General features: G+C 41.3%; 1 protein-coding gene across 1 annotated transcript; it reads right to left on the bottom strand.

The window, feature by feature from the left end:
* Positions 1-2290: 2290 nt before the first annotated feature.
* On the bottom strand, positions 2291-9372 carry COX7A2 (cytochrome c oxidase subunit 7A2). Its single transcript, XM_051855514.3, has 4 exons — positions 9281-9372; positions 8100-8189; positions 3821-3905; positions 2291-2492 (listed from the first exon to the last, which is right to left on the bottom strand). Exons 1-4 carry the CDS (start codon positions 9296-9298, stop codon positions 2434-2436), a joined length of 252 nt encoding a protein of 83 aa, XP_051711474.1. The 5' UTR covers positions 9299-9372; the 3' UTR covers positions 2291-2433.
* Between the last annotated feature and the right edge of the window lie 6577 nt (positions 9373-15949).

Genomic DNA, 15949 nt, shown 5'->3' with positions numbered 1-15949 from the left:
CAGTGGTTCCATTAGATGCTATGATAGATAGGAAATCTGGGATGGGTTCTTGGCTAGAGGTATCTATTTCAACTAAAGTAAAATAGGGAAGATATCAGCCAATGAAATGCAACTTGCATCAGCGAACACTTGAGCTAGAATCTGAAATGCTTCTAAATCACGGCCCCCTTCATAAATTGACTTCATTCTTTCAAAAAAACAGTGGTTCAGCAAAGATTGCTAGTTACCAACTCAACAGTTTCTCTTTACAAAACAATGGGGCCAGCACTGTGGTACAGCAGGTTAAAGCCCTGGCCTGCAATGCCAGGATCCCATATGGGCACCAGTTTGGGTCCCGGCTGCTCTGCTTCTGATCCTGCTCCCTGCTAATGTGCCTGGGAAAGCAGCAGCAGATGGCCCAAATGCTTGGGACCCTGCATCCGCATGGGAGACCCAGCAGCAGCTTCTGGCTTCAGATCAGCCCGGTTCCTGATGTTGCAGCTATTTCGGGAGTGAACCAGTGGATGGAAGACTTCTAACTCTGCTTCTCAAATAAATCAATCTTTGGGGCCGGCACTGTGACACAGCAGGTTAATGCCCTGGCCTGAAGCACCGGCATCCCATATGGGCACCGGTTCAAGACCCAGCTGCTCCACTTCTGATCCAGCTCTCTGCTGTGGCCTGGGAATCTCTGCTGTGGCCTGGGAAAGCAGTGGAAAATGGTCCAAGTCCTTGGGCCCCTGCACCCGCCTGGGAGACCTGGAAGAAACTCCTGTCTCCTGACTTCAGATCGGTGCAGCTCCAGCCAATTGGGGAGTGAACTAGCAGATGGATGACCTCTCTCTCTCTCCGCCTCTCCTCTCCTCTGTGTAACTCTTTCAAATAAATAAATATTTAAAACACACACACACACACTTATTTTGCTAGGCAGAATGTCCTGCCTGACACTTGGTCTTCCTGAATCCAGGCACAATCATGTGACAAAGTTATAGCCAAAGAGGTAAAACCTGAAGTTTTGTGTTGAGCTTTAAACAGGGCTCATGAGGCCAGCATCATGGTGCAGCACATTAAGCCAAATTAAGCCACCTTCTGTGACTCACATCCCATATGAGCACCAGTTAGTGCTCATGCTCCTACCACTAAAGTAGGAAACAATTGGGAGTTCCAGGCTCCTGGCCTAGACCTGGCCATTGTGGCATCTTGAGAGTCAACCAACAAATGGAAGATGTTTCTCTCCGTCTCTCTCTCCTTCTCTGTAACTGCGCCTTTCAAATAAGTAAAATGAGTGTCTTCTAAAAAAACAGAGCTCATTTATTTAGCATGTGCTGTTTTGGCCTTTATCCCTCTTCCTGCTAGACCATTAAATGAGTTAGCTGGAGCTGAAACAGCCATCTTACAAGAATGAAAGCTGTATGCTAATGTAGCACAGCTGAAAAACGAAAGGCATCTGGCGTGTGGATAAAACTGTGACCCTGCCCTACCAGGCCTAACCACAGCTGATGGCCTCTACCTTGTGCCAAACTGATGGGGACAGGAGGCAAAAGAACAGGCTCCTGTTGTCAGAGAGCTAGCAAGGGCATACCAAACATTTATTCACACCTGGCATGTGCCCAAAACCACTCTTTGTGTTTCACATTCTTTAGAATAACCAACCATGCACACTAGGTATTTTCCTACTTATTCAGCTGAAGATACAGATTTAGCAAGGTTAGCTACCCAAGGTAATCCAAGGTTTCATTACATGGTTCATTACATGGCTATAATGGTTTCTAGTCTTGTCAGGAGACAAAGTTTGAGCTGTGCTCCCCTCAAAAAGTAACTTTTAGGAATGAACTGACTATTGTATACTTTTATATTATATAACATCATAAAAGGCTACTCTGTGTGTGGGAAAGAAAGTACTGAATTACTTTACAGTCATTCTAAGTAAAGGCTAGCTCTAAACTGTGGGAAAACTCTTAACATTTAAACATTCTCTCACATAGCTGAAATAAATGAAACAAACTTATACCTCAGGAGTCAAAAATTACCTGCATTTTATCCCCAGGTTTCAGCATATCCCAGGGATATAGAACAGAAGAGGGGCAGAGGAAAGCAGTATGTTTTCAAGTGTCAAGTTCCACTGAAATTAAAGACCACCTACTATACAATTCTGAGTCATAAATTCATATTATTTCATAATAATATAATATTTTATACTAGCTTCATGTCAAAAAAATCTTTTTTTTTACTCCCTAAAATTTATTAGTACTAACCAAATGAATTGAATTATTGGTATAATTTAGTCTAAAGTGATAAAAATAAGACAAAGCATGGTAAAGACTGCTTTATTGGTGGCAGTTAGTACAAGTCAATAAATATTGATCCCCAGAGAAGAGCTCAGCTATTTATCAAGCTACTGGTTCATAGAGAGCTGAATGGAACTGAACCAAGTAATTACTGGGATGACTCAGGTCAATCCTGCTTCTTGGGAAATGAAGCCATGGCCAGCTGATATATGGCATATGCTGTTCCTGAGAAACAAAAACAAAAGATTTATAAGAAATTCTGATATTTCAACATATAAAGTTAATATTCCAGCTCAAAAACTGTAAGACAAAGGAAAGGTTGGTATTAAGACTACCTTAATGGGAGCACCAAAAAGCATTTTGATAGCTGCTAGACAATTTTAAAGTATTTGTAAAATACATTTGATCTAGTTTTGATATTAGCTAATTGCTACAGAAAGTGCAAGATACGACACATTAACATATTTGCCAATAATAATGTAAAAAAAATTTTAAATAACTTTAAGAATATATAGAAAGGCTAATTCCATACTAACCTAAGACTGCTTGAGAAATACTAAGGATGATTTAAAAGGCAAAAGAGGTTAAAATAACCTTAAAGTCCCTAACATACATCATCACTGTAAAACCAACAGGAATATAATTTTTAAATAATCAAATTAATATAAAAAATCTAATCACTAGAATTTTACTTTTAAAACATTACCACCATGTCTAAGAAATCATTGAATTGACTGAAAAGAATGTAGTTATTTACGAAGCACAAATGTCACTATCTGATTGTTGTCTTGTTCATCAAAGTCCCTTCTACTTTTAACCGTATTCAATTCAAGCCAAAGAAAGCACCTCACATGAGGTGTAGGACTCTGAATTAAGGTTCAAATCTCAGCTTTTTCACATAGAAGCAATATTGTTTGGATAACCAACACAATTTCCTCAATTTTAAAATGAGGAATAAAGTTTCACGTAGGAGATACAGAAATCCATGTATATAATATTTCTATCAATAAGATGGGCACACAATTATGCAAATAGTTTCCCTCCCTTTCCTAGACAGCAATCATTCAAATCCTAACTATACTCCTATGATACCAACGTGTGATATGACACTGCTAATACTGAGGGACCTGCCCAATACACTGGAAAGACATCAAAGTGCTTACAAATAGTAAAAGCTAAGCATTGTTCTGTACAAGGTTTGTTTCATTCATAAATATGTATGTACAGGGAGTTAAAGTAGAATGTCTTTACATTATGCATCAGTCAAAATGTTTTAAAAGCTCCTGCTATCAGAGGCAGATAGAATGGACATTTTTGGCTGAAAAATAGGCACAATCAAAAAGCCACCTCTATCATAAGATAATAATAGAACTTCACTGTTCTATAGTTTTTAGAAATATATTCTTATATAGTATATATTAATCACTCTCTTGAATGTTTATATGAGACACAATATCAAGTCAGATTCCAGAGACAGACTCCATGTTTATGTAGTTGTTAGTTATCATTACTATCGCTTTTCTATAAATCTTCAAACATTCTGAATGTCTTACCACCAACTGTAAGAATCATGGTGGCTCTATACAGGAGAGCATCAGCTACCCCACCTTTTAGATGCACTGGAATTCCATTATCCTCCTAAACGTTAAAAAAAAAGACATGATTAGATGAGTCACTTATCTCCAACTGAGTTTCAAAAGACTAATTATTCATATAAAATAAAATAGTTGCTTAAGCCCCTAGAATTAAAATAGTTTTAAACATCAAAATTTAAAAGGCCTACATTTTCTTCATTCTTTCTATATTACTACTACTCTTGAGATCCAATACAGATGGTCTTTCCAAGGAATATAATCAATAATTATCATACTCTAAAAATTTTATCTCTTGGGACCAGCACTGTGGCGCAATGGGTTAAGCTGCCGCCTGCACCCCATGAGTGCTGGTTCAAGTCCCGGTTACTCCATTTCTGATCCAGCTCCCTGCTAATGTGCCTGGGTAAGCAGTGGAGGATGGCCCAAGTCCCAGGGTCCCTGCCACTCATGTAGGCGACCCAGATGAAGCTCCTGGGTCCTGGTTTCAGTCTAGCTTAGACCAACTGGTCATTTGGGGAGTGAACCAGCAGATGGAAGGTCTCCATGTATCTCTCCCTTTACGTATGTAACTCTTTCAAATATTTTTTAAAAACTTTATTTCAGAGCTAGCATGATCCCATCTACTGGATCACTCTACAAATGCAAATACAAAAGTAAAAGCAAAGGCTTGGTGGAAGCCAGGAACCAGGAACTCAGTCCATCTCCCATGTAGATGATAGAAAACCAGTTACATGAGCCATCACCACTGCCCCCGCCCCCAAGAGTCTGCATTGGCAGGAAACTAGAATGAGGAAGCCAGAGTCACAAATCAAACCCAAGTACTCTGAGGAGGGTCATGGTGTCTTTTTTTTTTTTCCCCCCAAGATTTATTTTTATTTGTTTGAAATACAGAGTTACAGAGAGAAAGAGGTCTTCCATCCGCTGGTTCACTCCCCAAATGGCCACAACAGCCAGAGCTGAGCTGATCTGAAATCAGGAACCAGGAGCTTCTTCCAGGTCTCCCACGAGGGTGCAGGGGCCCAAGGACCTGGGCCATCTTCTAATACCTTCCCAGGGCAAACCAGAGAACTGGATCAGAAGAGGAGTAGCTGGGACTCGAACTGGTGCCCATATGGAATACCTGTGGCTTCAGGCTGGGGCTTTAACCCACTGCGCCACAGCACTGGACCCAGAGTCATGGTGTCTTAACTGTTAGTCTAATAGTCCACCCCAATAACTGTCACACTTTAGGCATAAGGTTTTTTTTTTTTGTTTTCCCCCTTAAAAAGGGAGGGAGGGGATTTTGGTTTATCATCTTAAATTATATCCTTGGCATCTACTCTAGCATTTGCCATGGAATAGATACTTAGTGTATCTGTTAAATATTTTTATGCAGTACATATGATACTTTTTTTATTGCTTGGAATTTTATTTGGAAAAACTAGAAATCGCAATAAAACAAAAGCAACTCAAAATCTATATACAAAGGTCAATTATTTTACTCCACTAAGTCTTCCTTTCAGAGATAACTGTTAACAATATGCACATATTTTAGACTTTTAAAATGCTTGTATGGGCAAATATCTTCCACAGACTTAATAATACATAATGAGACTATGCTCTATAATGGTATGCCATATACCATTTTCCATTTTTTAAAAAGACTTATTTATGGGGCTGGTGCTATAACATAGCGGATAAAACTGCCGCTTGCAGTGCCAGCATCCCATATGGGCACTGGTTCAAGTCTTGGCTGCTCTACTTCTGATCCAGCTCCCTGCTAATCCACCTGGGAAAGCAGAACATGGACCAGGTGCTTGGGCCCCAGTATGCACATAGGAGACCCAGAAGAAGCTCCTGGCTCCTGGCCTCAGACCAGCCCAATTCTGGCCATTGTGGCCATTTGGGGAATGAACCAGCAGATGGAAACTCTCTCTGTAACTCTGCCTTTCAAATAAATAAATCTTTAAAAATGACTTATTTATTTGAAAGGTGGAGTTACAGCAAGAGAGAGAAATAGATAGATAGATATATAGATCTTCCATTCTCTGGTTCACTCCCCAAATGGCTGCAACAGAAGGGGTTAGAACAGGCCAAAACCAGAAGCCTGGAACTCCATCCAGGTCTCCCACTGAGTGGCTGGAACCCAAGCACTTGGGCCATAGTCCACTGCCTTCCCAGATGCATTAGTAGGGAGCTGGATCAGAAATAGAGCATGCAGGACTCGAACCAGTGCTCAGATGCAATGCCAGTGCTGCAGGTGGTAGCTTAATCCATGCTGCACTACAACATCAGCCTGCTGTTTTCCATTTAACACTATCTTAAAAAAAAAAAAAAAAATTCTGTTAATTCATTTAAGTCTACCTTATTCAATGGCCACACAGCATTCCATCATGGGAAATAAGTGAATCAGCCAATCCTCTTTTAATGGATATTTAGGTTGCTAGGCTGCAAGGTTTGATAACATGAAATTTAATTTTAAATTAAAATGCTCTTTCCTATTTTCATATACCTATGCTATTATGTTTTTAAGAGTCTTATAAAGTGGGCCTCCCATATGACAGGGCATATAATTTGTTTTTAATATTATTCTCAAATATCCTCTAAAACTTTCATACCAATTATACTATTCAGCATGTATGAAAGTACTGTGTATGAAGGTACTATCTCCCATACTTGGCCAATATAACCTATTTCATCTTTCTAAAATCTTGACTATCACTTAGGAGCATGAGTCAGGGTGGTAAATTGTTATTTTGAGTTTCTTTTCTTTTTGTCATGCTTGTTTTAATAGGACTCTGGTCCAGTGATCGCTTTGGCAGCACATATACTAAAATAAGACTCTGGTCATGTTTTCACAGAAGATAGTTTTTTATTTCCCAGGTAAGGTAAAGACAAGACAACACTGTGACCTCTAAAATCAGAAGGGTGATGGCTCAGGACTAGAACCATGAAGGTAGTTGAGCTGGTCTACAGTGTATTTGTCCAGAGGGGTCTTAGAAATGTTGGCAGCCATCATAGCCTCGGCCTTGCACATTGTAGCATGGCTGTTTCTGCTCTGCAGTCAGGTATAGCCTGTTCAGTCAGTACTGGTTTTCCTACTTCATCTCCAGGAGAAAAACCACGTTCTCTGTTCAATGTTAAAGACGTGATCTGTGGCCACTAGTGCTTCCCAAACCACTGCCAGCCCAAAATAAAATTGTGGTGGCAACGGGCAGTGCCAGCAGTGTTCCTCAGGAGTCCCTGTTTGGGGCCAGGACTGATGGCAGACAATTTGCATTTCTTTTTTATTGATATGTAGTTCTTTCTTTAACTAAGCTGTCACATTTTGAAAATTTGCTATTTGTCACTTGTCTTTTATAACTATGGTTATATATGGTATCAAACCTTGCAATTTTTCTCCTTAGAAGACTTTCCCACCTTTAAGATTGTTAAGTATTCTCTTATGTTTTGAGGGAGAAACACTTATATTTGCAACTTATTTTCTTAGATTATTACACAGAAGGACTCTAACTTTACTTTCTTTAAAACATTCACCTGTAGGTAGCTGTGGCACACTGGGTTAAGCTGCCACTTGGAATGTCCAGATCCATATCAGAATCCCACCCCAGCTTCCAATCCAGCTTCCTACTAATCCAAACCCTGGGAGGTAGCAGATGATGGCTCAAGTATTTGGGTCTCTGATACTTGCATAGGAGACTTGGATCAAGGTCTGGGTTCTGGACTTTAGCCTGGCCCATCCCCAGTTGTTGCAGGCATTTGGGGAGTAAACTAGCAAATGAAGATCAATCTCTCTTCAATCTCTCTCTCCTTAGCACTCCCACTTCTCTCTGCCTTTCAAATAAAAAAATAAACTATTTTGTAAAAAACAAGCAATTTATTTCAATACTAACACACTGTGTCCTTTCCAGCTGATATGAAATAGCACCTTTCAGCTTATATTACATTTCTACATGTATGTTTGTTCTGTGTTTAGGCCCTTTCTGTCATCTATTTGCCTGTTCCTATGCAACCACATGCAACGAATGCCAATCCACCAAACTCCAAAAAAAATTTATCATTGACTTACACTCTTTTTGCTCATTTCTTTCTCTTGCCCTTTCTCCTTTTTCAGTTAGCTGCCAAAAGACCATTTCCATCATTGTTCCTCTAATATACCAGGACCACTGGCAATCAGCTATCTCTAGATTTTCCCTAATCTCCAACTCTTGCTAGTCTAATTATTATAATAACAACCTCCTATAAAATATTTGAGTACCTGAAATAGTTTTTGTTTCTCTGGAACTTTATTTTCAAAATGCCTGCGTGAAGCAGTGCTTATGGTTCTCTGGGCAATCTGACGAAGAGCCTGAAATGGGAAATGCAGAAACATTAAACAGATTTAGAACCAACAGAATCCTTCGGAGCCAACCACATTCAATCCTTTCTTGTACAGAAGAGCGAATAGCCACGGAAAGCCTAATTGATGTGTAAGCAGCAAAGCCATGGACCAGCAGCCACATTTTTCCATTTGTGTTTCATCCTCTGCTCTGCTCTTCATTTTACACTTTGCAGACCCCAAACACCATTTTTATTTCTACCTAAATTGAACCTGTAGCCTTTTATAACTCGAAGAAAATGTTTATCAATATTACATTTTAAAAAGAATGATTAAAAAATAACCTATGCTGATGTTTTCATATTATATTAAAAATCTATTTCTTGTTAGCAAAATACACTAGTACGATTCCTACTTAAATAAAATGCATCCCTCATTACATTTTCCTTTAAGAAAAAGCTAGTAGGGTACAAAATCTTTTTTTAAAAAAGACTGTATTTTAGTTGAATTAAGTAATTACATCTGCACTCCACTTTCGAAAATAATATTGAGAAGCTAAGTAAAACCTTGCTGAATTGCAAAAGAAAACTATCACTGTTGCATTTTCCTTTTTCTCAACATTTTGGAAGAATATTTCTCATGCTCCAAGTCGGTGGAGGTATCAGAGCAGCTACCTGACAGAACCGGCACTGCACTGCAGCCATGCCCACTCCCCGAAGTCCCGGGCAAAATGCAGTGACTTGGCTTGTAAACTACCTTCTGATGCTCTCAAAGCTCAGTCAAAACCTCTCCGTACCAGCCGAACCTTTCTGCCTGGTGCTTCCGAGGGTCAGAAACTCCCCATCTGGACTTCGGTGTTACATCGGAGCTACTAACATCCTCACGGTAGCCCGGGCTGGCCTCCCAACCGCTCCACTCCCTACAGTTTACCCAGCAACGGCCTGGGCCGAGAGGAAGAAATTGCAAGGGAAAGAAAGGTCAGCTGGAAAAGGACACGGGCCAAGGTGACTTCACAAGCCGTTTTCGGCCCCATTGCCAGGATAGGGTTCGTCTGTCGTGGTCGCTTAGCTTCGCTCCCAAACCCTATCCCCGTCTCGAATGCAAGGCCAGAAGCTACTCACCAGCAGATTTCGCAGCATCTTGGCTCCGTTACTGTCCACCAACCGCGACAACTGAAAGCCAGGAACGGAAAAAGAAACGCTCCCCCGGAAACGGAACTATCTCGCGGCCCTGCGCAGGCGTCAAGAAGCCGGACTTCCCGGGCGGGGGAGGGGCTTGCACTCAACCATAGAGAGCGAAAGAACGGTGAGAGCGGCACGGCCGTACAGCTCCATGGAGCCGCTCTAGCCGGCTCGCCGCCTCGGCTGTCTCGTGGTCCTGTTCCCGATCCTTCCAGTACAGATCAGACCGCAGGGCTCTGGCACTCAGACTGGGGAAAGACAAACAGATCTTGAGACCGGAGAGGCGGGCAGTGATGCTTTAAAGACTGCACTTAAAAAAAAAAAAAAGCTGAAGCCATGCGAGACCACAGAAAACTAGTGTGTGTTTTAAGCGAGAAGGCATGAAACTGTCCAACCTCTGACTCAGGCTGGAAAGAACAGAGTTAACGGTAACCGTGAAGCTCATGAAACACAAAAGAAAGGGATAATTCCTCAACACGGATGCGATTTTTTTCTTTCCCGTCGAGGAAACTGTGGTGGAGATGTTATTGTTCCTTGTGCTGGGAATATTGCTGAAAAGAGCTGTGTCGGGATGCCAATTTTTTGTCATCCTGTACCTTCGGCCACTGCCGAAACTCCCCCAGACCAGGAAGCTCTTCCCGTGTCCTGAAACGCGGCGGCTCGCTAGAGGCCGAGGAAACGCTGAAAACAGGGAAGAGGTTTAATTGAGGAACAAGAAGTGTAATGGCAAATCTGGACCCGAGTCTCGTGACCTCAGGTCCAGCAGAGCATTACTTACATGACTGGAGGCGCGAGGTATGGCAATTACTGTTGTACAGATAAACTGTGGGCGTGTCTTGCATCAATTGTGTTGATAGTCCCCATAACAAGTGTCTTTACTCCCTGTGGGCATCCTCAAGTGTATGCTAGCAAAAGTATCTACCCTGCACTACAAAATATCTTACCTTTTTACAAACTCACTATTCTGTTGCCATTTCAAATAAAAGCTAATGAACAACATATGGCTTCAGCAAAGGTGAAATGTGCGGATAAAAATTAGTAATATTAAAATCATCCCTATGAATCCTTAATGAATCTTTTTTTCCCTCCACAATCAACTGTGTTAATGGGCTAACCAAGTTACCTGTCTCAGTTCAAATTCTCACTAAGGTTTGTATCTATCCAATTCATGTCTTCCTTACAGACTAAAAGTATCAGGTTTTCTGCCCTCTGAATTAAGCAATCTAACCAAGTTGTTGTGCATAAGCTGCACATGACAGTAGCTGAGGCATGAGGATTTTTTTAAGTTTATTGTCTATAATTTAAACTTGTTAGATGTGCTGCTATTATGTTTTCTCTAATTTGCACTAAACTGTAAATTTCTCAAGGACTGTTTGTTAATTTCTTACTAGTCCCTTAGTGCTGCATAAAGGGGATACAGTATCCACTGCCAGATGATTAATGATATATATTGGGTGATAGGTCTAGGAGGTGTATAATCATCCAAAAGGAACCAAAATTCACATTAAATAGATCCAAACATAGATGTAGACACTTAATGTTTCTTTTGCTTTATACAATAAACTTTCTCCTTTGTGTATCATTCTATTAACATATTCTCAAATTAAAAATCTGTTGAGTCCAGTAGCCATCCCAGTTCTGTTCTTTCAAAATAACACAGACTTCTCTAAGACTTGTCTTACCTTCCTCCCTTAATTTTTTTGAATCCCGTTTTGGGCAGGTTTTTGCTGCTATTGTTAGTATCCCCACTAGCTTCCATGTTGCTCAATAAACTATATTTCTCAATTTTCATCCTCCCCATCCATCAGCAGTACTTAACACAATTGATCACTCCCTTATAATATAGCTTTAATTTTCAAATAAACCATAGATGCAACACAATATAACATGGATAGTTTCAAAATCACTGCTTTTTCAGGGCTGTTCCTTTTAGTTTTTTTCCTGAACCCTCAACCCCTCAAAATTTAAATTTTAGGATACCTTACCTTTTTTTCAACATTCATCTTTTGTGATCATATTCAAACTGTGGTTTGAAATTCCTTTCATATAACAACCATTGCCCTCTCCAACCCTTACCCATCCCCAAGTTAAAGGACATTCCCTTTACCTTGAGACAGCTCTACTTAGATATCTAATGAGCACCTTACATTTACAACCAAAATTAAATTCTACTTTCCATTCCTCATAGAGACCTCCGCAATTTTCCTTGTTCTAGGCCCCAAATGTCCAACACTACGCTCACTCCAGGCCAAGCCATCATCATTTCTTTCTCCAGTTACCACAAAAGCCCTTTTAACAGTTTCCCCTGTTTCCACTCTTCCACTTGCTTCCACTCATCTACCATCCACACAGGAACGTACCTTTTAAGAACATAGATTAGAGAATATGATTCTGCCCAAAACTCTTTTGTTCACTTGTGTATTCCCAGCACCTAGAATAATAACTACCACGTAGAAAAAGCTCAATAAATATTGGTAAAATAGTGTGCCACAAGAGAACATATTTTATGAATATAAAATTTTAAAAAATCTTTACTACATTTGGACTTCTCCCAAATGTTTTTCAGTACCAGGGTTCTAACCCATTGTCTCTGCTACTACTCAGTAAACTACCATTATCCTGACAAGAAAATATAGCTGCAATTTGCCTGGGTGCCTATCAAATTCTACTGAGTCTTCTCAGGCACACTTGAAATTGGTTACTGGATTTGAACCAGAAGTTACTTTCAAAACGAGTTCCTCTCCAAAACATCAATTTGGCTTCTTTAGTAATATCAGAGAATGTACTTGCTCTGCAAGGTTCTTAAACAGGATAACTGGCAGTTTTCTTATAGATTTGTGGAAAATCTGAGGTAAACAATGATCACGTCAATGAAATGGACAACCATTTGAGAAGTACTAAGTGAAAACATTTTACAATTAGTAATGCAAAGTTACCAAAGAAGTTATCAAATCTTTCTAAAAAAAAACAACCACCATGACTTTGATGTTGCATGTAGCAACTGTAAGTCACAATAAAACAGAGAGTAGCAGAATATAGCTTTGTGTTTTGAATGTTTGTAATTCTGGAACCATATTTAATCTAATTCCAACTTTAAAAAATGATATAGAACACCTTCATGTAATGTTTAATCTATGAAAATTATTTCCTAGGTAAAAGGTAGAGCATATCAACAAAATTCCAAATGTTCTTTGATTATCATGTAGTTCCATGGATCACCTTTGGAAATCAAGGGTTATTTCCTGTCTTCAGTTGTATTATTTTATTTAATATTGGCTAAAATATTTAATGATAATCTCAGTCATCATTAAAGTTGAGGGGCTAGGCTAATGATCTGTGTCTCTGGCTCTAAAATCCTTATCTATGATAAACAATTTCAAAAAACATGAACATGAGAAAGTCATTGCCTCTGTTGTTACTGTGAATGTAACACTTTGCAATACATTCAAGGGAGTACTTTTTTAATCTCTGATCTTCTGTAGTATATAATTTCATTAGAACTATAATACAGGCCAGCACCACGGCTCACCAGGCTAATCCTCCACCTGTGGCGCCGGCACACCGGGTTCTAGTCCCGGTCAGGGCGCCGGATTCTGTCCCGGTTGCCCCCTTCCAAGCCAGCTCTCTGGGCCCTGCACCCGCATGGGAGACCAGGGGGAGGCACCTGGCTCCTGGCTTCGGATTGGCGCAGCGCACCAGCCGTAGCAGCCATTTGGGGGGTGAACCAATGGAGGGAAGACCTTTCTTTCTGTCTCTTTCTCTAACTCTGTCAAAAAAAAAAAGAAACAAACTATAATACATACATAACAGCAAATTTCATTCAGAAATAAATGGTTCTCCAGGTAATTAGTAAAACAAAAGTACTATGGGAAATTCAAGGAAGGCAGTAATAATTAGGAAGGTATTGGAAAGACACACTTTGGGGCCAGTATTGTGGCACTGATGGCTGGCTGCTCCACTTGCAAGTCAGTACTCTGCTAATGAGCCTGGGAAGGCAGCAGAAAATGGCCCACATGCTTAGACTCCAGCCACCTTTTGGGAGACTCGGATGGAGCTCCAGGCTCCTGGCACCAGACTGGCACAGCTCCAGTTGTTGCAGCCATTTGGGGAGTCAATCAGCAGATAGAACATCTCTTCCTTTTTCTCTTTATTTCTTTCAAATAAGTAAATCTTTTTTAAAAAGTCGCAAAACAAGGGCATATTTTAGCAGAGTATGGTAGAACTCATAAATGAAGCAGAGCTCTGAAGCATTCATCACTTAGGACAAGAACATGATTCATAATCTGAATTTACAATCAAGAATTGGATACTTTAGGAACTGTGAAAACAGAGGCCTAGAAAAGGTGACACAAAATATTGCTGTAGTGAAGAATGTGGAAGTCAGACAGATCCTGAATCTGTCACTTAATAGTTACTTGACTGAAAGCAAGTTATACAATGTGTTCATAGCTCAGCTGTCTTTAATTTTTTGAGAGATTTATTTATTTGAAAGTCAGAGTTACAGAAAGAGAGGAAGAGAAGAGATCTTCCATCTGCTTGTTCACTCCCCAGGTGGCCACAACAACCAGGGCTGGGCTGGGCCAAAGCCAGGAGACAAGAGCTTCACCCCCAGTCTCCCACTTGGGTGACAGGGGCACAAGCACTTGGGCCATCTGCTGCTGCTTTTCCAAGGCCATTAGCAGGAAGCTGGATTGGAAGTGGAGCAGCTAGGACACAGACTGGTGACCAGATGGGATGCCAGATGCCAGTGTCTCAGGCTACAACTTTAGCCAATATGCATTACTGGTCTCCTACCTCAGCCTGTCTTTAAAATGAAGATAATAGCAACTACCGTCACTGAATGGCTATAAAGATTAAATCAGGTAACTCAATAAGTGCCAGTTATTATGGGAGGAAAGGTTGGATGAGGAGAAACAGATTAACAGACATAAAATTCCAGGCAGAGGTATAGCATTTGCAGAGACAAAGAAAGGGTGAACAGATGTCTTGAGGAATTGCAAATATTTGGTTTAGCAGGACAAATGGATGATTGTGTTAAGTGTGGAAGGCTGATTTCATGATGAATGTAGATTTTATTTTGCAAGTGCCTTAGATCCATTCAAAGGTTTAAACAGAAAGCTGCTATTAAGTCAGAACTCCTTTTTTTTTTTTTTTTTTTTTTTTGACAGGCAGAGTGGACAGTGAGAGAGAGAGACAGAGAGAAAGGTCTTCCTTTACCGTTGGTTCACCCTCCAATGGCCGCTGCAGCCAGCGCACTGCAGCTGGCACACGGCACTGATCCGAAGTCAGGAGCTAGGGTGCTTCTCCTGGTCTCCCATGCGGGTGCAGGGCCCAAGCACTTGGGCCATCCTCCACTGCACTCCCGGGCCACAGCAGAGAGCTGGCCTGGAAGAGGGGCAACTGGGACAGAATCCGGCGCCCCGACCGGGGCTAGAACCCGGTGTGCCAGCGCCACAGGAGGAGGATTAGCCTATTGAGCCGCAGCACTGGCCAGAACTCCTATTTCAATATCACTCTACAAGTAGTGAAAGGGTGACTCGAACATGAGTTACCAGAGTCAGTTAGGCAGCTTTTCTGGTAATCAAAAGGAAAAAAGAAAACCTGAACTGTATCAGCAGCAAACAGATTTAGATAAGAGGATATACTAGGGCACTTCAAAAAGTCTGTAGGAAAATGAATCAAAAGATTCTTACTTTGGTACAAAAATTTCTTGAAATATGTTTTTTTTTTTTTAATTTTTACTTGATGGTCAGAGAGACGGAGATCACCCATCCACTGATCCACTCCACAAATGGCCACAACAGCCAGGGCTAGGAGCCCAGAAGTCAATCAAGTTGTTCTACATGGATGGCAAGGATACCACCTTGAGATATCACCTACTGCCTCCCAATGTGAACTTTAGCAGGAAGCTGGGCTCCAAAGTGGAACTGGGACTCAAACCCAGCCACTCCAATATGGAATGTGGACACCCAAGCAGCATCTTAACCAGTGGGCCAAAGCCCCATCCTTTGTTTGTTTTTGAAAGATTTATTTATTTATTTGAAAGTCAGAGGGAGAGGGAGACAGAGATCTTCCATCCACTGGTTCACTCCCCAGATGGCCCCGACAGCTGAAGTTGGGCTAGGCTGAAGACAGGAGCTAGGAGCCTCATCTACGTCTCCTACATGGGTGGCAGGGCAACAAGTATTTGGGTCATCTTCTGCTGTTTTTCCAAGGCCATTAGCAGGGAGCTGGACAGGAAATGGAGCAGTCAGACTCAAACTGGCACCCATATGGGACATTGGAGTCATAGGCAACAGCTTTACCCACTACACCACAATGCCACTCCCCTATAGTTTTTTTTTTTTTTTTTTTTTGACAGGCAGAGTGGACAGTGAGAGAGAAAGAGAGAGAGAGAAAGGTCTTCCTTTGCCGTTGGTTCACCCTCCAGTGGCCTCCGCGGCCAGCGCGCTGTGGCCGGCACACCGTGCTGATCCGAAGCCAGGAGCAACTGGGACAGAATCCGGCGCCCCGACTGGGACTAGAACCCGGTGTGCCGGCACCGCAAGGTGGAGGATTAGCCTATTGAGCCGCGGCGCAGGCCTCCCCTATAGTTTTTTAATAAGCATT

This window comes from Oryctolagus cuniculus, chromosome 5 (assembly GCF_051225735.1).
Source record: "Oryctolagus cuniculus isolate XC-2025 breed Fujian yellow rabbit chromosome 5, ASM5122573v1, whole genome shotgun sequence".
NCBI classification, from domain to species: domain Eukaryota; kingdom Metazoa; phylum Chordata; class Mammalia; order Lagomorpha; family Leporidae; genus Oryctolagus; species Oryctolagus cuniculus.
The sequence above is the reverse complement of the archived record's forward strand: the minus strand, read 5'-3'. Positions and strand labels throughout refer to the sequence as shown.

What these genes read in the sequence shown, in the direction of transcription:
- COX7A2 (XM_051855514.3), bottom strand. An exon ending in AGAAACAAAAACTATTTCAG is followed by an intron (nt 3,906 to 8,099) that starts GTACTCAAATAT and finishes TTTAACGTTTAG; the next exon opens with GAGGATAATGGAATTCCAGT. An exon ending in CATGATTCTTACAGTTGGTG is followed by an intron (nt 2,493 to 3,820) that starts GTAAGACATTCA and finishes TTTGTTTCTCAG; the next exon opens with GAACAGCATATGCCATATAT.